This window comes from Herpailurus yagouaroundi, unplaced genomic scaffold (assembly GCF_014898765.1).
Source record: "Herpailurus yagouaroundi ecotype Mexico unplaced genomic scaffold, PumYag 267, whole genome shotgun sequence".
NCBI classification, from domain to species: Eukaryota; Metazoa; Chordata; class Mammalia; order Carnivora; family Felidae; genus Herpailurus; species Herpailurus yagouaroundi.
In genome coordinates this window covers 1,059,137-1,077,957 of record NW_024412484.1, presented here as the reverse complement: position 1 = coordinate 1,077,957, position 18,821 = coordinate 1,059,137, and the positions used below count along the sequence as shown (strand labels likewise).

The 18,821-nt window shown below is 61.7% G+C and overlaps 1 protein-coding gene across 2 annotated transcripts in view; it reads right to left on the bottom strand.

The window, feature by feature from the left end:
* Positions 1 to 18,821, bottom strand: part of COL5A1 (collagen type V alpha 1 chain) — a 148,310-nt gene that overhangs the window by 44,685 nt on the left and 84,804 nt on the right. For both annotated transcript variants that reach the window (XM_040461514.1, XM_040461515.1), the window contains exons 21-31: positions 17,649 to 17,702; positions 17,084 to 17,128; positions 16,487 to 16,540; positions 16,234 to 16,278; positions 15,354 to 15,407; positions 11,085 to 11,129; positions 10,212 to 10,265; positions 7,131 to 7,175; positions 5,327 to 5,380; positions 2,989 to 3,096; positions 2,255 to 2,308 (exon numbers count right to left, since the gene is read on the bottom strand). In XM_040461514.1, the coding sequence (XP_040317448.1) occupies positions 2,255 to 2,308; positions 2,989 to 3,096; positions 5,327 to 5,380; positions 7,131 to 7,175; positions 10,212 to 10,265; positions 11,085 to 11,129; positions 15,354 to 15,407; positions 16,234 to 16,278; positions 16,487 to 16,540; positions 17,084 to 17,128; positions 17,649 to 17,702 (612 nt within the window). The remainder of the gene's footprint in view (positions 1 to 2,254; positions 2,309 to 2,988; positions 3,097 to 5,326; positions 5,381 to 7,130; positions 7,176 to 10,211; positions 10,266 to 11,084; positions 11,130 to 15,353; positions 15,408 to 16,233; positions 16,279 to 16,486; positions 16,541 to 17,083; positions 17,129 to 17,648; positions 17,703 to 18,821) is intronic.

The window sequence follows — 18,821 nt, the reverse complement described above, 5'->3', positions numbered from 1 at the left end:
TCCACCTTCTACCCTTCCATCCATCCATCCGTCCATCCATCCGTCCGCCCACCCACCCACCCACTCATTCACCCACCCAACCGTCCATCTACCCATCTAACCATCTACCCATACGTCCATCCCATCCAACTATCCACCTGCCCCTCCATCCACTCAGCCAACCATCCATCCGTTCTGTCCAACCGTATACCCACCACCCCGCCCCCAGCCAGCCATCCACCCGTCTAACTATCCACCCATCTGTCCACCCATTCAAACACCATCCATCCATCCATCCAACCACCTGTCCATTCAACCATCCATCCACCCATCATCCATCCACTCACCCATCCATCCATCCAACTATCCACCTATACCAACGTCAACCACCCACCCACCAACCCGCCATTCACCATCCATCCGTCACCCACTCACTCAAGAAATATTTCCTAGGCATCTCATAGAGTCCACATCTAAAAACCAAAGCCGAGTCTTAACCACACTTCCCCCTTCTCCCCCTCTGAACACCCATGTCTTCGAATGCTGGGATCTGTGAAGAACAGGGCACACAGATTCCTGAGAATGAACTGGAAGGGATGTGTGGATCTTACATTCGTGACATTTTGTTTGCTGCGTCTTGTTGTCATGTTTTGTTATCTTCCCAGAACACCTCTAAATAAAGCATGGCAGCTTGTAGAGTGAGAACTTAATGCAAATCTATGCACTGACTCTAACAACTAACAGCTTTTTAATTCTAGAAACCTACAAGGGGCACGTAGAGAAAAGAGACACTTGGGGACTTTGATGTGGGTAATACCCAGACAACTACGACGTGAACTTCCCTGCGACACTCGGGCACTTCCCGTGCCCGTGGGAGGTGGCTACTGTCTTCGGCGGGCCTCGACTCTCCTGTGGCTAAAAATCCTGACCTGAATGTGCGCTCAGACCATGAAAAGTTCGCGAATTTCCAAACCTTGCACCCCTACGTCCACCTGCCAATCCAGGCAGGAGACTGCCCCGGACACCCGGGTGCAGGTCCCACAGAGCTCAGTGTGGGTGCTGGGACACAGTGGCATGTCCAGACACTCCTGAGGACCTTGAAAACTGCCAGGCGGGGCGCCTGAGTGGCTCAGTCCCTTAAGCGTCTGACTTGGTTTGCGCTCAGGTCACAATCTCACAGTTTCACGGGGTCAAGCCCTGCGTCAGGCTCTGCACTGGCAGCATGGGGCCTGCTTGGGATTCTCTCTCTCCCTCTCTCTGTCCTTTCCCTGCTGGCACTGTCTCTGTCTCTCTCTAAATTAATTAATTAATTAAAAAAAAAAAAACTGCCAGGCAGCTCGAAGTTTTATTCCCTTGCCTTCCGAGGACACTGCCTGAACTTGGCCCACACACCCCCAGACTTCCCTCCTCTCCTCCCCTCAGAGGACATATACTTCGGGACAAAAGGCCTGTCCGTCAGCCCCTCTTGCTCCAAGACGCGGGGGGCACGGCCACATCACAGCCGCACTCAGCACACTCCTGGGGGACCCTGAACAAATTCCCGTTTCACGGCAAACTGCCCCCCCGCACACGGGGCGTGGGCCTACCCGCCCCAAGTGGATATTAGCATTCCACGGGAAGGACTGCTGATTCCTCAGCCAGAATGGAAATATCCAGGGGGACAGGCAGCCCACGGGGCCCTTCCCGGGAACGAGCCTGAGCCTGGGAGCCTGGAAAGGCGCTGAAGCCGGGGAGGCAGAACGATGCAAATAAAGCCGGGAGAGACAGGAACTCTCCTCCACCGCTAATTATGTCTCCGGTGCAGACAGCCGGTTATTTCTTAAGGAAGAGCCGTGAATAATAAAAGGTGAGATGTGGGGGGAAAAAATAACGTGTTAAATGATTTCCAAGGCCTGGAGGAGATGTTTCCCTTAAAGCAGAACATGGCTTCATGGGAGGAAGGTTTCATCTCCCTTTATGCTGTTCTGAGCAAATAACCTTCAAATCTCCAGTGCGGAGCAGAGGTGAGAGAGGCTTCACGAGTCCTCGGTGCAGAGAAGGCAGCGGGCAGAGGTGCAGGGGACGCCTCTCCTCTCACGGCGCTCGGCTCAGGCTGGCTCTGCCCCCTTCTCTGAAAGGCCCGACTGCCAGCCCCTCCTTCCAACCCAACCAGGCTAACGCGCAGGCTGTGGCCAGGGCAGAGCCTGGGGGAGACAGCTGGGGCGACGCTGGGTTTCGCCACAGCAGCCTCCCCCAGGACGTGGCTGTCCGAACACCCAATACGCTCATAAGTTACCTTGGGCCCTTGTCTTCCCGGGTAACCTGGTAATCCTGGCACTCCGAGTTTTCCCTGGGGAAAAAGAAGGGGCTGTGTTATCTGGCCAGCACCTCACCTCTCCATCCATTTTCTCCCAGCCAAGAAAGGACACGGAGAGGCCGCTGCCTGCCCCCTGGGAAGCCGTCTCCCCCGAAAATCCCTGCCCGGACGGGAGGCAGGAGGAGACACGGCCGTGGCTGAGGCAAATCTCCAATGGAGGAACTCTTTATCTGTGAGATTCTGTCGAGCCCTTTTGTAAAAGAGTCCTCGGGGCAAGGCAGGGCGGATGTCTGGTGCACTCTGAGCGCCCGCTCCTGGGCTAGCGCCACAGCAGGGGGGCAGGGGGGCGGGGGGGCACAGGTGTAAGGACAGGGGCCTGTGGAGAGTCCCTGCATGAAAGATGATGCCCTGGGTACCGGGGCTCGGTCCCCAAGCTCTGGGGCACCCGGAGGAAGGAGCCCTCTCAGGGCACTGGCCTGGCAAAGTGCTCAGAGAGACCTAGCTCGGGACAAGGAAAGGACTGACCTAGCAATAGACGAATTCGCCAGGAAGGGTGGCCAGGGTGCCGGGGGAGCACATGGGACAGGACCCGACTCAGATTACACCTAGCCCCATCTGGGGGCTTCAGCCCGGCAGAGTCACCAGCCTGGCCACCCAAGGCCGTCAGAAGGGTCTGTCCCCGGGAAGCAGTGAGCATCCTTCCCATCACATACCTTCTCCCCAGGGGGTCCCAGAGGACCCGGGTCGCCGTTTGGACCTCCACGACCCTTCGGGCCTTCGGGGCCATCTTCTCCTCTGGGACCAGGGGGTCCGATCTCCCCCTGCAGGTCAGAAAAGAGAAGGTGAGGAAGAACCCCCAGTCTCCACCTCCCACCACATGACTCCCATGGCCGTTCTGGGCCCGAGAGTCCGGGTCCCGGGTCAGATCTTGGGGTAGGAGCCACTTAGCCAGCTTGGCGCACCAGACAGCCTCAAGAGCACGGCACCCGCTCCTGTCTGACGAGACGGGAGCACCGCGGAACAAGCTACGGGGCTCTGCTCCACGGCCACGCTGTCCCTCTGCACAGCGGTGGGAAGTTCCTTCTCCAGGCTGCACGCTCCTGCTTCTCCAAACGAGTCCCTCTCGGTTGAGGTGACTTTGGTTAACCCCGGAGCTCTCAACCGCTCCTTGCCCAAATAGATCAGGACAACCTGTGTGCAGGACGCTGCCTTTTTCCTTGAAGCAGGGATGGGCCGCAGCCCCTGCCGCCCAGGGGTCTGGGCATGGCAAGCACACAGGAGACCACGTGACGTGTCCCAGAGACGGAAGGGTCCTCAACGCTGCCCCAACCAACTTCGCCGCTGTCCAGCCTGGGCCCGGACACGACCAAGGGTCCGGGGGCTTGCCGAGGTCCAAGGCAGCGCCGGCCTGGCCTCTGAGCGCCCGCCCCGTACCTCTGCTCGCTGCCAGGTCTCGCTCTGATCACTGGCTTCCAGCGGCAGCTGGGAGACAGCAGTACCCCCCACAGCAACGATGGGTGTCCCACGGGAAACGAAGGACCAATAACTTCCTTATTCGTAATGTCCAATAACTTCCTTATTCGTAATGTCCAGTGTGTCCGCGGGCCCAGGACTCTCGGTCCCTAAGAAATGTTCTTCCAACAAAAGGACCCTTCACATATTAACTGAGCACCTAGGAAAGGTCACGCTCGGGGCAGAAGTTTCTCCGCTCCCTGGCTGAGGAAGTGTCCCTGCTGCCAGTCCCACCCTCACCCAATTCCAAAGGCAGGCCTGCCCGCGGAGCCTGGAGCGTGACCGCCGGACATCCTTTGTGCAATCTCTTTCAGAGATGGACCCTCGTGATGTGGACCCCGAGCGTGTGCACGGCATTGTCAGAGGCAGAATAAAAAGGACGTTCGCCAGCCAGAGAGAGAGAGGCCCCTCAGATGTGGGGCAGAGTCCCGTCACCATGGAGAAAGTTCTAGAAGGGCTGTCTTTAGCAGGAACATAACTGGGACACGACTGTGAAACGAATCTCTCTTTCGTTCCTCCGCCTTTGATAGAGGCCAAGATTGCCTCTGCCTTTTTAGTCTGTGACACGGCGCCAGGCGCGTGGGGCTCTCCGGGGCTGGCACGTTCTGAAAAGGCACCTGCAGGCCAGCTTTGTCGGGGAACAGTTACGGCAGCGGCACGGCGGCAGCCAGCCGTCTGTCCAGGTGCGCGTCCAGCTGCCGCCACGGCTGTGCCCACGCGGGTGGCTCGGGCACCTCCTGCCCTCCTGCCCGGGGCCTGCGCTCACCCTCAAGGGGGTCGGGGCCCTTCAAAGTGCCCGCACCCTGGCGGTGGCGGCCGGCCGACGACCCGGAACCTTCCTCCCGCTTCATCTGCTCTGCCCTCTCCCCACTTAGAGGAAGACACAGCCAGCAGCTTTCTGCCGGGCGCCTGCCGTGGGAGCCAAGCCCATCCCCCTGCAGCACAAGCAGCTTCCTCCAGCGGGGAGGTAAAATATTCATTAAAAAGCAACTGCTCTGTCGCAGCTTCTGATGCCCGAGCGTGAGATTACAGAACACAGGAGCTGCTCGGGGTCCGAAAATCACGGGAGGATGCTCGGGGGACCAAGATGCCGTCAGGGTGGGCAGGGACCCCGGCCCTCCCGGGTCGGACTGCATTTCTGGAGCCCCCTCCCTCCGTCTCTTCCGAACCAAGTGAAGCACTCTGCCATCCCGAGTGTCGGCCGCAAAAAAGACAAGTCCCCACGGACCCCCTGGGCAGGGGGGTCAGGGCACAGGGCAGAGGGGCCAGGTGACCCCAGGTGACCCCAGTGACTGGGTGTTCACACCCAGAGCCGCCGTGGCTCCGAGCCGGAAGCTGAGGGCCAGTGGGGGGACAAGCACAGAGCCAGGCCCCTGGGCTCCCAGCTGTTCCTGCCTGCGGGCCGAGAGCCCCCCCCCCCGCCCCCCACAGAGGCGTCACCTTCGTTAGGAGAAGCTGTCCTGCGGCCCCCAACGCCGCAGCCCTCCCCTGGCCTCCCACCCGCAGCCCCGACCCCCGCCAGCACCCCAAAACACTCACCCGATCGCCCTTGATTCCCATGTCGCCTTTAAACCCAGGAAAGCCGTCTTCACCCTGACAAAGGACAAGGCAGTGCCTGGGTCAGCACGAAAGAGCCCACCTCCGGGGCGGCTGGCCCCCCTCCCCCCACGACTCCGCACACAGCCCCCAGCCCAGAGCCGCTGTGTCGCCACACAAGCGCTGGGCGTGCCGGGCGGGGGGGGGTTCCGAGCGTGAGTCCTGTCCCTCGTGAAGGACGCCCCTCTAACCCTCTGTAGTCGTGGGGTCGAGCTCGTGGTCCGCCGCCCCCCCCCCACACCCCTGCACCCCGCACAGCTGTGCACAGCTGGGCCCCGCTGGGGCCCAGTAGCCGCTCATGGGCGAGCACAGGGGTGGGGCTGGAGGGAGGACGCCCCAGAGAAGCCGGCCGCCACGGTGGGCCCCACAGACCGGCCCAGCAAGAGCTGGAGGGGACGGAAGGGCCCAGGGCTCGGGCAGTCTGGCCGCGGGGCAGCCCTCAGTGACACAGTCAATCCTGCACCCTCCAGGCCAGGGGGACACATTCCTGCTATTCGCATATTTGGGGATCCACAGGGTCAGGGACTGCCGTGCGCTCGAGTCCCCACGCAGACAACCACAGGCACCCTCAGGCACTTGCACGGGGCGGCCTGGCTCGCCCTCCCTCTCCATCCAGGCCCGGCATCCTGACCCCGTTTGCCCATCGGGGGGCCTGGTCCTGCGCCCCAGGCCGGCCGGCAGCTGGTACGCAGAGGGAGGCAGTTTCCTGGGACTTGGGGCGAACTCGTTTCTCCCCAGCCCGCAGTGCGCGTCCGCTGTCCGGTGATATGCCGGGGACTCACCCACAGCGGCCTCGGGCACTGAGGTCCCAGGAGGCTCTCCTCACCCCCACCCCGCAGGCTGCCCCCCGGGGGCCCTCAGAGGGGCGGTGACCCTCCTGGAGAAGGGGCCTTCCCCGTCAGAACTCGCTCAGGTAGCCCTGTCTCTGGCTAAAGGACAAAAGTGATGGCACAGATGTGGCAAACCTGGGGCTCTGGGGACCCCCGCCAATGGGATGAGGGGAGTTCAGGGAGCCGGGAGCTGCCGGTGGGGACCTCGTCTGTCCCGCGGGGAGTGTGCCCGGCCCTGACCCCGAGGGCCCTCAGTCCCCACGCTTCCAGGGGCCACAGGATGACGGCTCAGGGGTCTGCCTTCCTCCGCTGGCTCTCCAGGGGGAACCGAGGCAGTGTGCGTGCGCCTGCTCCCCCAGGCTGAGCACGGAGACGGGGCCGAGGCTGAGCCATCGCCACAGCACAGAAGGCCCAGCGTCCGTGCTGTCCCTGTCCGGTGTGGCCATGTGAGGAGCCAGCTCAGGGACGGGAACAGGCAGACGCCGCGGGGAAGGAGCCGTGCCGGGCGCGGCGGGGGGGGGGGGGGGGGGCCACGGCGACACCTCTTTCCCTCCGCGCCTGGCTCTGCTCCAGCCTGAGGGGCCGCCCAGAGAAGAACACCCAGCACCCCAATGGCCCCGTTGTCCAGCCCTCTTGCGAGGCATCCGCCTGGGGTGTCCGCTGGCCAATGCAGGTGAGCGGCGAGCCTTGGCCTTGGCCTTGGCCTTGGGTGGGGGGGTGCCAAGCCCCCGACCCTCAGCCCCGCCAGGAGGTGCGCCCACAGCCTGCCCTTTTGCAAACAGTCTGTCCCGCGGTGGGGGAGCACGTCCCTCCACACTCAGAGGCCACATGAGCCTCAGCAGCTGTTAGGGCTGCCACGGAAGAAGCCACCCAGCGGGCCTCCGGCTCTGCGGCAGGAAGAGGCAGGGGGCACTCACCTTCTCGCCCTTGGTGCCTTTCAGACCGCGGATGCCATCAGCTCCCTGGGCAAACACGAAGGGAAGAGAGTGAGTCGGGTGGGTCGGAGCCTCTCCTGAGCTCTCGAAAGGGAAGGGTCTAAGCCCCAAATACCAGGAGGGCTGAGCGCTCAGCCCCCCAACCCACCCAAGCTCCCTCACGCTCCCAGTCTCCGAGGGAGGACCCTGCAGGCTCTCCTCACGCCTACGTGAGCCCTGCCTCCCTGCCTCCCCCCACCAAGGATTCCCAGATGTCCCCCACTGACATCTGCCCTCTTCCAGAAACATCCGTCTCTCTGAGGTCTGGGGAGCCGGTGGGATGTGAGGCCTCAGCATGGCTCTGGAATCGGGCAGACTGCTGGTGGCCTCTGACATCGTCCCAGGTGCCTAGTGCCTCGGTTTCCTCATTTGGAAAGTGGGGGTGACAACAACCACTGCCCTGTTACTGCTGGTGGGAGGGGGATGCAGACGAGCCCTCAGGACAGTGCCCGGCACATAGTTGGTGCTCAAAGCACAACAGCTGCGTGCTGTCTGGCCACTGTCATCCTGTATTATTATTACTAACACGCGACAATAGGCATCAGCTCATCAAACTGATTGATAAGAGTGGCACCAGTGCCATTGAACGTCAGCTCAGGACAGATCTCTGCGCCAGACAAGAACTGTAAGGGTGGGACACACCCTCTTTCCTCTGAGGACCCCCCCCCGCCCCCCGCCACGCTAGCACCTTGCCCAGACCAGGTAAGCCCACCCGTGGAGTGGAGGGAACTGGCCACAGCCTCGGCCCTCCGAGCAGGGAGCAGACACTGACCGCGGCCAGCTGCCCACGGGAGCCCAGAGAGAGGCCAGGCCTCCCATCTGGTTCCGGCCGAGGCGGCGGGCAGGGTGGCCGGGCCACCTCCCGGGGACCCTCGGGCTGCCAGATGCCCTCTGGGGGCAAGAACTGTGCACAGAGTGTTAAGCCTTTTTCCAGGAACTGAGGAGAAGCCCTAAGAAAAGCTGGAGCCAGACGCTGAGAGCTGCACCGGGCCTGGGCTGCACGGCCTCCCCTGGGCGGGGGGGGGGGGGGGGGGGGCAACCGCCCCCCAGATGCACCCCGGGCTCCAGTGGCCCCAGGCGGCCCGATGCCTCGGGACAGAGGGGAGGTGCCGTCACCCCCACACCTCGATGCCCTGGGGGCTCTGGCACCAGCTTCCTCCCTGTTGCCGTGCTGGTGGGGTGGGCTTCCTGTGCCCACGCCCTCCCAGACCCAAAGTCCTACCATTTCCCGACCCAGGTCAGAGGCCAGGGGAATGCGGCCCAGGAGACCAACAGACCAGATCTCTCGGCCACGGCACGGCTGACATCTGGGGCTGGGTGACAGGGGCTGCCCTGCGCACAGCATCCCTGACCCCCACCCGTTCCGTGACGGTAGTCTCTCCCCCCAAGTTGTGACAGTCAGAAACGTCTCCAGATGTCCCCCGGGGGGCACGAATCGGCCCTGGGCCTGCCGTCCCTCAGGCTGCGGACTCCACTGCCATTTTCAAGAGCACAGGGAATGAGAATGCATCTCTGCAGCGCAAAGAGCGTTCAGCCCCGCTCTTCTCCCCACTCCCCGCTTCCAAGTCTAACTGGATCGCTCACGGCCTGAATGAATTTTAATCAGATAGACAAGATAAGAGCATTCCCCATAAAGATTTTAAAGCAAACACCTTTTAGCTCACAGACACAGCATTATGCAATTAGCCTCGTACAGAGCCAGCAGACGCTTTTGCGACAAGAATTTATAAAATAAACACGCACAGAGCTCACATAATCGGCATTTCTGCCACACAGGCAATCCTGACAAAACTCACCAGGCGTGCTGGTAAGAGCCCGCTTCAGGGAGAAACCTGCCCTGCCTCGGGCCCCTGGCCCCCGGCCCCCGGCCCCTCGCCCCTGGGAAGTCCGTCTGCCCTCGGGCCCTCGGAACATCGTGATTCCGGGGAAATGCTGTCGGGCCACTCGGGGTCCGGCACGGGGCGCTTGGTTCGGAATAAGCAAGTGCTGGGTCTGAGTCCCGACCGAGGCATCGATTTTAGGGTAACTTGGGGCAAGGTGCTGAAAACTGAGGTCTTGGATTCTCCATCCCCCACACCGCAGGCCAGCCGCGTACACGTCCGAGGGGCAGAAACGCCCAGGAGGATGAAGCGCGGTGGGTCAACGGTGTGGACGAGCACAGGAGCTGAGGGGTGTGTCCACGCAAATGCCTCAGGCTGGGCTACTTGCGTTTGCGCACATATTTATACGTTTCCCTTCGCGTCAAGCTGAAGTCATTTGGGAACAAAGTGAGCCGTTGGCTTTTCTGAGGCCTCGGCATCGCCTAGAGCTTTCGGACGCTACGGAGGAAAGAACGCCCCCCCCCGCCCCCCGCCCGCCCCCGAACTCGTCCCTCAGGGCACATCCCTCTCGGTATACATGTGCCCCAGGTGCCCAGACAGCGACATGACTGGAAATTAAATCACACAGCTCTAAGCAAACCCGGTTAGCTGTGACGGAGCAGGCGGGCCTGTGTTTCGGGTGTCGCTCTGGAGCTCCGTGCCCCCGTTTAACAAGGTCCCAGAGCCCCGTGGCACCACCAACACGACTGCGGGTAAGTGGACACCTCCCACGAGCGTCTCGCCAGCGCTCGGTCCCCCGGGTGTCATCCTACGGGGACGGACTCGCTCGCTCCGGATGTGCAAACGGCCCGGAAGGGACGTTTCTGAGTTTCCCCGGGAAAAGAGGGACAGGCTGTTCCCCTTGGCTGAGGTGCGTACCCGTGCGGGGCCTGGGAGGGGGCGGGCACTGGGTGAGAGCTAAAGCAGCGTCCCGACAGAGGGACAGGCGGCCACCGCCCTGACGCCTACGTCGTCACAGACGCACCGGAGCTGTCCCCTGCTCCGGGATCAGCCCCTCCTGGCCCTGGCTGGCCACTCCCTCGCCTGTCCCAGCCCCCTGTCCCGGGATCCCACCTTTCCCTCAGGGGCGCCCGGGGACCGGGACCGCTGCGCCCGCAATCCCAGCCTTGGCCTCCAGGAGGGCGCGAAGCTGCCAAAACCTCACCTTGACTCCTCGGGGACCCGGATAGCCGATGGGGCCCTGGGGGCCGGGTGGACCCTGAAACGAAAGGGGGAAGACCGTCAGCTCCATCCGGGGTGCGGTCGTGTCCGGTCCGCTCTGGGTCCTCCCACAACAGCTGGAAAGCTTCCGTGCCAGCAGCCAATTCCTCGTGCTCCGTGCGGAGCGGACCCCGCACATCGGACCCTTGGAGGGGCTCCCACTGGGCGGGGGACGCCTGCTGTGTCTCCTGCTGAGGCTTTTGCCGGGGACCGAGGTGCGGCCGCCGCCCAGAGGTTCGGGAGTGCGAGGGGGGCCGTGAGATGGGGAGGGGCCCTGCTGCTTCGGGCTGCCCTTAAAGAAGTGCGCTCCCAGCAGAGGCACCTTGGGTGACGGGGGAGAGCTTCCGGCTGGGAGAAGGGGACGAGGGCTGACCGTCTGGGGAAGGGAGCCCTTGACGGCGTGAGGGCCTTGCTGACCACTCACTGCCCCGGCTCCCCGAGCAGGCGCGGGCCTGGGGAGGGCCGGGAGCATGAAGGGACGGAGAGGCCGACTTCTGCCACAGACAGGGCAGCGGGCAAGTCCCTGGGGGCCAGGCCACCTCGAAACTCCATCCCGGCCTCAAAGCCCCACGTCCTGGCCCCCAAACAAACGAGGGCCATAGGTCAGCAGGAGCCCCCGGCCGAGAACCTGCACAGTCACCCAGCTTGCGTGCGGCCAAGGTTACGGCGGTGCCTGCACCCCCATGTGCGGTAACCGAGGTGGGGAGGGGCCACGGGGGACTTAGGCGGAGCTCCATGCCGCCCCAGGCCGGGACCCCGGGGCACAGACAGCAGACCAAGGGCACAGTCGTCTCTGCTCACTCTCTTCGGAACCCACCTGGCCTCCTTTCTCTCCTGGAGGGCCTTCCTTGCCAGGGTGCCCCTGTCAGGAGAGAGAAGGCGTTAGGCAGTGGCCGCCCCCCAGCCCTGTGTTCAAATGTGGGAGGGAGAGCCGGGCCCCTCCCACCGCCTTCCCCCCCACACCCCCAAACACAAAACAGGAACCAGAGAGGCAGGAAGTCAAAGGCATCAGGCAGCTGGGCACGGAGGGCACTCACAGCCATGGGGCCCCGAGCCAGTCCTTCAGTCCTGACCCTCGGCTGCCCCATCTGTCACCTGGGAATGGTGGCAGGCCTGGCCACGACCCGGGGTGGCATGGAGGAGAACGTGCTGGGAAGCCCACGGGTGGGATCCAGGCACCATCACGTCACCTGACTGTACCCAGCCCGCCCCCAAGTGCAGGTGAGCCGGGACAGTGACCACAGGGCATTTGCTCGTCTCCTAGCATGAAGGCTTCTGTGCCAAACAAGGACGGATGAAGCGGGACCGGGGGTCTGGACATCTGGCTTCCCGGAAGGGCAGGCGCCATGCTGTCTGCAGGACACAGACTCTTTCACGTCGAGGATGGCAGGCTGGTGCTGGGGTGGAGGCCACGCCCTGTCATTCGACTGGGGTCCCAGCACGTCCCCAGGTCTGTGTGCAGGTGCCTCCCAGCCTCCCGGGTGGCACGTGCCAAAGCGGAGGACCTACTCCCACAACACAGGTTTGGAACCAACCCCAGTAGAAATGGTTATGACCCCCGGGTCACTGCCCCGTCTACCCGAGCCCCAAGCAACTCAGTTCTCAGGAACGCGAGCTCTCTGACTTTCCAACTCAGGTCGGTCACTAGGTTTAGGCCTTTGAGTTCCTGAGGCAAACACAGACAATAACAGCAGAAAGAGACACGCTTCGCCGAGGACACTGGCAGGGCGCTGACTCTCGACCTGGTTACGTCCGACCCACAGTGTGGTCTTGGGGAAGTCACTTGCCCTCTCTGGGCCTCCACCTCCTCATGGGTCAAAGGAGAGGGTGGGCCAGGTGCTCTCTCAGCTTGCGTGTTCTAGAACACAGCAGCATCACGGGCACCCACATCTGGTCCCTCTGAATAAATGATTTGTGCGTCTACCTTCTGATCTTTACTAGTCATGCGCTTGGATTTGACACCGTTGCAAATAGCCCGCCCCGAAGTGCACAGCAAGGACCCCCCCGCGAGGTCCTTCTGCAGGGTGGGGGGCGCCCTTAGGGAGCTGCGCCCCCGCCTTCGAGGGAAATCGGGCACCAGATGGACCGCACCTGCTGCTCTGGCCCGCGGGGGCCACACCACCCGCCACACCGCCTTTCAGAAACAAGGCTCACGGCTCCAACGCCTCACGTGGCAGAGCTGGACCCCAACAGTGCCAAGGAGAAGGTGACCTGCTTTAGGGTGACCAGGAACGGGTGGGTCCTGTCCCCTCTCTGCCACATGGGCTCTCTGGAGCTTCCAGCAACCACAGACGTGTTTCTGTTAAGGAACCGTGTGAACAGGGAGGGCAGGTGTGGATGCGTGAGCCCCGGGCTCCGAGTGCCACACACGCTGGGACAGAGCCACACTGGTCCCTCGGAGAACGAGCAAGGCCCTTCCACACGGTACTGTCCTCGCTCACGGGGCGGCAGGGACAGAGTCCCTGCAGGGACTGCCAAGAGCCGGTCTGAAAAGTGCTCTGGACTGCGCCCGGCAGCGAGCGCGTGGGCCACTCACGTCGGCGGTTATCGGAATGATTAGCATTATTTGAATTGAGGCCAAATGTCTTTACGTCCGTTGTAAGTTGCGTCTACAGAATGCCAGTAACTGTGGGGAGAGCTCAAAGCTCGCTTAAAAACGAGGGAACAGGAGCGCCTGACGGCTCGGTCGGTTGAGCGTCCGACTCCGGCTCGGGTCATGATCTCACAGCTCGGGAGTTGGAGCCCCGCGTCGGGCTCTGTGCTGACGGCTCAGAACCTGCTCGGGATTCTCTGTCTCTCTCTCTCTCTCTCTGCCCCTCCCCTGCTCACATTCGCTTTCAAAATAAATAAATAAGCGTTAAAAAAAAAGTTCCAAACAATGTGCCAACAAACAATGAAAGGAAATACACCAGACTAAGAGACTGATGTTTCCGCAGTGAAAAGCCGGCCATTTTCCGTTCCCTTCTACACGTTTGTAACGAGCACTGCTTGTATGATGGAAAAATAATAAGGCTTAAATTATTTGTACTTGATGTTTCTATGGTTAAAAATGTAATATACGTTCCTTGGAGACAATCAGGCAGGCGGGAAAGGAGACGAAGTCCCTCGTAACCTCACCGCCCGCAGCAACCCCGGCTAATTGCGTGACGTGGCTCCTCTGATCCGTCTTACGCACACACGCGCCAAACGCACCACGTGGTATATTTTTAATGTGATTTTACGTGTCGGGCCTGTCCTCATGTCACAGAACACTCGCCCAGAGTTGGTTCTTACTGGCTCCATAATACTCCTCGGAACCATAACTCACGTCCCCATCGCCCCGTTGTGAGCTCTCCGGGATGATTTAACAACACGCTTCAGTGCGCGTCTGCTCCGAAACGCTCCCTCCTTCCGAAGGGCTTTAAATCAACCTTCCTTTCTGCAGCCGAGGCCAGACCCAACCAACTCGAGGGAAGAAGGGAAGAAAACCCTCTCCCGTTTGGAGCGTGTGCTTTAATCTCTCTGTTCTTGCAAATTCACGTACGACAACAGGCACCTGTTCCCCTTTGCGTCTTTAGCGTTAAGCACCTTCAGTGAGCAGCTCGCACGGCCTTGGTCAGACGGGCCGCCGTGCGCTCATATTTCAAGTTTAAGTGTTTGCTGGGGGGGCGGTGGGAAGTGCCAAGTCTAGGACAGGCAGCCCACGGCTCCATGGGCACGGGGCGGGGGTGGGGGGTAGTCTTCGAGGTCTAAGTAGGAAGGAGCCTGGACCCCTCAGGGTCTCTGGAGCATCAGGGGTGTCATTGTGGGGACGGGGCGTCTCCGGGGCAGAAGCAGTCAGGTCAGGGAGGTGGGGGCCTGCAGCCCGCCCCACTCCCCAGCACTGTCTGCCCCATAGGGCTGCGGGCCTGGCCCGTGACGGACGCCCTGCACGCAGGAAAATGCGTGCAAGGAGATGCACCCACCTGCCATCAGTGGGGTAAGCCCTGGGGGTGGGATCAGAGTGGCTTCCATTTTGTCATCTTTTCATCTATTTTGCTAATTTTCCGTAACAAGTTATTTTACAGTCAGGAGAGGAAATTCAGCGTGAACGTCAATTAAGAGAGGTAAGCCACCACTGCATCCCCACCGCCAAACGCATGGAACACATGAGGCCGCGGGAGGCCCGGGGCGGCTTGCGTGGGGCGGGTGGTGACCGGCCGCTGGCTCAGCCTGGGACGGGGCGACTGCTGGTGTGTGATGCCCTGGACCCCGCCATTCTCAGCCCCGAAAAGGGAAGCCGTACCTTAAAAAGTCCCCAGTTAATTGTCAACGTACTGAGCTCTTGCTTAGGTCTGACCAGCATTATTAGAACGATAAGATACGCCGTGTCTGAATTAATGGTTCAGATAGTCCTATTTTCGGAAATGTGCCATGTATGCAGCATCGCCTGAATCCTCTAAAAAAAACGCGAAACCAGAAATCCCACCAGCAGCTTGCAAAGAGGGCGGTGGGTACAGATGGGTCCACACACACACACACACACCACACACCTCGAACGTGTGTCACCTCCCCACCCCTCCCTCTGCCAGCTCAGCCACAGGCTGACTTGTCACTGGCTCCCTATTCCGAGGCGGTCCCTAATCTGGCTCCACAGCTGCGCTCACACATGGCAAACGCACTGGTTAATACCCTCCTTCGCAGTGTGTGATGGCTAAAAATACACTCAGTGCGCGCTGTCCTTCCCTTCAAACACCAGCGACACGGGGAACGGCTCGGAGCCCAGCCCAGCCCTCCTCGGGGTTGGAAATGCAGGCTGGGTTCTGGTCCTTAAACAGCGCTCCCAACAAATAACTCCTTCTCCTAGTCGTGTAGTTTCCACCCCTTGATCAGAACCCGTCATGGAAAAGTGCGCCCAGAGCCCCACAATCGCTGGGCCACCAGTCACACAATCAGCCGGGTCTTTCTTTATCAGTGGAGGTGGGAGAGAGGAGACAGGAAGGGGTGCCTCACCGCAACCGGGGGCGAGGGACGAGGGGCGAGGGGGGCGGCCGCTGGCCTGGGCTCTCCATCCCTGGGGCACACGGGGCAGGCAGTGCCGAAGGGGTGAGGTGGGCAGGGTACTCACCGGGGGTCCGTCAGCACCGGGCATTCCTGGCAGGCCTGGTTTCCCCAGGGGACCCTAGAACAAACCAGAGACCCCCTGAGCCCTGGGGCCACCTCTTCCCTAGGCCGACCCCAAGGGCACTTCCCAACATTTCCGCTCAAAGAACATCTGTTGAAAGGGATGCTCAGAGGCACTGAATGCCCCCTGGCACGGGAGCTTCCGGCAACCGAACCCCCCCAAAGGAGAGGACCCTCCCCCTCTGCTGCTTCCTGGGCCCGCGGTCTTGCCAGTGGAACAAAATCATCCCACGTGGAGGCAGGAGGCCTTCTCAGCTGGTGCCCAGGTGTGAGAACCAGGTGTGAGGACCACACCTCGGAGGTGGCCCCGCCGTCAGCCGAGGGCCTGCGCGCGCGGAAAGATCTGGGGTTGAGCACGAGCTCGGCAGGTGCTCCGGTGGCCCCGCTCTCCCCCAGCACCTAGGACTCAGCGGGGGCCCGGATGCAGATGGGGGGGGGGGGTTGCCAGATTTAGCAAGAACAACACGGAAAGCAAACAACAACAAAACAAGTCTTCAGGCTGACAACAAACAGTCAAATTTGACCGAGCGCCCTTTCTGGTCCTGAATCCGGCAACCCTCCGCACAGCTAGACAACGGACGGATGAGTGAATGAATGAACTTATGACCAGTGACGGACAAAGGTCCCCGATCTCCCCCCGGTCTCCTTTCCCGCGTGCGCAGGGCCCTGAGCTTCCCTGGCTCTGGGAAAAGAACAGAATCACGCACAAGCTGGGGATGGACCGCCACTTCCGCGGCCTGGGCTGCGGTGGAGGGAGCTCCCCAGGGGCCAGAACGCATCCCGTGGGCAGGTGGGGGCGTCCCTATACCTGCACAGCCACTCACCTTTTCCCCTGGAGGACCGATTGCACCCTGGGGGCCTGGGAGACCCTAGGAGAGGAAGGCAAGGTCAGGGAACTGGCCGGCTCCAGGCTCCTCCCTGCCACCCATCCACCTTCCCTGCACCCTCTCCCTCATCTGGGATGACTCCGTTCTAGGTCACACGTAGGCTGCCGGTCCCTTGGGGCCCAGGAGACGCCACCGAGACCCGCCCCCTCCCCCCCCGCCCCCCCCCCCCCCCCGGCCGCCGCTCACTCACCTGGGCACCTGGATTGCCCTGCTGTCCCGGGGGGCCGGGCTCCCCCTGGGGGCCCTAGAGGAAACACAAGCAAGGCACTGATGGGGACTCTGGAGGGCAGGCAGGTGCCCAACACCAGCGTCAGAAGAGGATGCCCAGACGGGAAGAAGCAGGCGGCCCCGTGGCAGAGACGAAGCGGGTCTGGGCACCTGCAAGGATCCCCACGCTGACCCGGACGTGAGGGGCACCCAGTCGTCTCTGCCGGGACACCCAGACAGCCGCCAGGAAGGAGCGACCATGAAAGGAAGCGACCAGAAAGTACTCTACTTGGTGGAAAACTTCCAAGACGTCGCGCTAAAGTCTCCCAGTAGAGCCAGGGGACCTATCTTTCGCTGGGCCTTGCTTACAGTAAGTGCTCGTCACCGGAGCACAGGGCAGGGAGACAGACAGCTCCCTCCGCACCTGTACAGACACGGTCTGGCTCCGTTCGGAATAAGCATGGCCGCCAGCTCTCCCACTCAGACTCCACCTGGACCCAGGGCTCAGGGCCTGTGCCCTCCACCTCACACCCCCTTCCGGTTTGACGGTAACAGTGGGCATCAGACCCCCAAGACTTACCACATTTCCTTTCGGACCTGGTTGGCCATCCATACCCGTCACACCCTGGATGGCGTTGGAAAGAAAATAACAGAGTGCTGAAGAATCAACCACAGTCACAGGGAAAATCCCACCCAACTCTGCTCGGCGTCCTGCCCTCACTGTGCCGGGGGACGGCAAACCTACTGGGGAGGGGCAGGGGTTGATATTAAAGAATCCTGCAGGCTCGATCGGCCAGGGGTCGATGGAGCTGTCGGGCCCGAGCATCGGGTGGGCCAGGCCCGGAGAAGCCACCCACCGGGACAGGGCCCCGACAGAACCATGGGCTACTCGCTTCCAGAACTTTCCAGAAGTTGCTTAGAGTGCCTTCAAAGGAGAAAATGAGGCATCCTGGGGACCGTTTAAAACAGCACATGTCGCGTGAGAAGGAGAAGCTGTACGGCCCGCTGGCCTCTGTGCCTCCTCCCGCAAACCCACGCCTGTGGAGGGCTCTGTCTGCCTAGGAGCCTCAGAGCCCCGGCGACACCTCGACCAGCCCCGGGCAAGTGTCCGAGCGGGACAGACGTGCAGAGGTGACAGGCCTTACCGGAGGTCCAGGAGGGCCCGGGGGCCCCTTTGGCCCCAACAGACCACGCGGCCCCTGCAAGAGGAAAGGGCAAAGGACTGTTCACACTTGGCCAAGAACCCGGCGCCAGCCCTGCCCCAGGCAAACCCCGCAGCCCCACCCCCACCCCCAGAGTGTTTGCAGCAACGCAGGTGTCCACGCGTCCCGGGAAGCATGGGCAGCACCCGCCCTCGCCCGCGACACCTCCTCAGCCGCCCCACCTCTCCACCAGCTCTGGGAAGCAGGGGCGGGTGCATGGAATGAACCGGCAGCTTAGACAAGGGATCAAGGGGCACCTTCAGAGCAAAGGGAACCTTTCAGCTCAATGGCGCCCTTTCACACTCGCTCGGGACAGGTGCACACAAAAGCTCTCCCAGCGGAGGCCACGGAGATACTCCACTGCATGGAACGCTTTTGTCCACGTCTTGTCACTGGCTCCCTCTGCGCAGTGACATGTGACTGCATTTCTGCCACCGGAGGGTGGAGGGAGGAGAAACTAGTTCTCTGATGGGGACGTCGTGACCAAAGGCAGAACTGAAGCACGGGGCTCGGGGTTTATTTCTGGGGCGCCACTAAGGCCCAGAGCTCAACCCCTCCCCCCTCTGCAGCAAAGGGCACGTGTGGGGACGGCCCATGTGCACATGGAGGGACACAGCCCCAAGGCAGCGCCATTCCCAGCACGGTTCACGAGATTCAGAAGGTAACACAGCAGAGGCATCGCCCGTCACCCAAAGGAGCCCCATCCTGAACCTCACGCTTGCCCCACTCCTGGGGGGATTTTCCAGCCTTTAACCAAGGCACGAGTGTCCTGAATTCTGATGGAAACTCCTGAGACTCAGCGGGAGAGGGCTCCTTCCCACACTCAGTGCCACTTAACTATCCCTGTCGTTATTTAAAAACCTAACCCTGTAAATGCTTTCTAGAAGTTACTAACCCGCAAGGTGACGCTTCGGCATGTGTTAAGGAGGGGACTGCGTAATGGATTCTCCTTAGAGGCGAATCAGGCATCCAGGGCATAACTTAGTCCCCGGTGAATGTGTGAGCCCAAGCCCAGGCTCTCTCCGCGTACCGCTTGCAAGGTTTCCCCTCAATTAACGTCGCCAGATGCATACCGCCGTGGCGACGCGGGCAACAAAAATGAGCCATTTCAGAAGT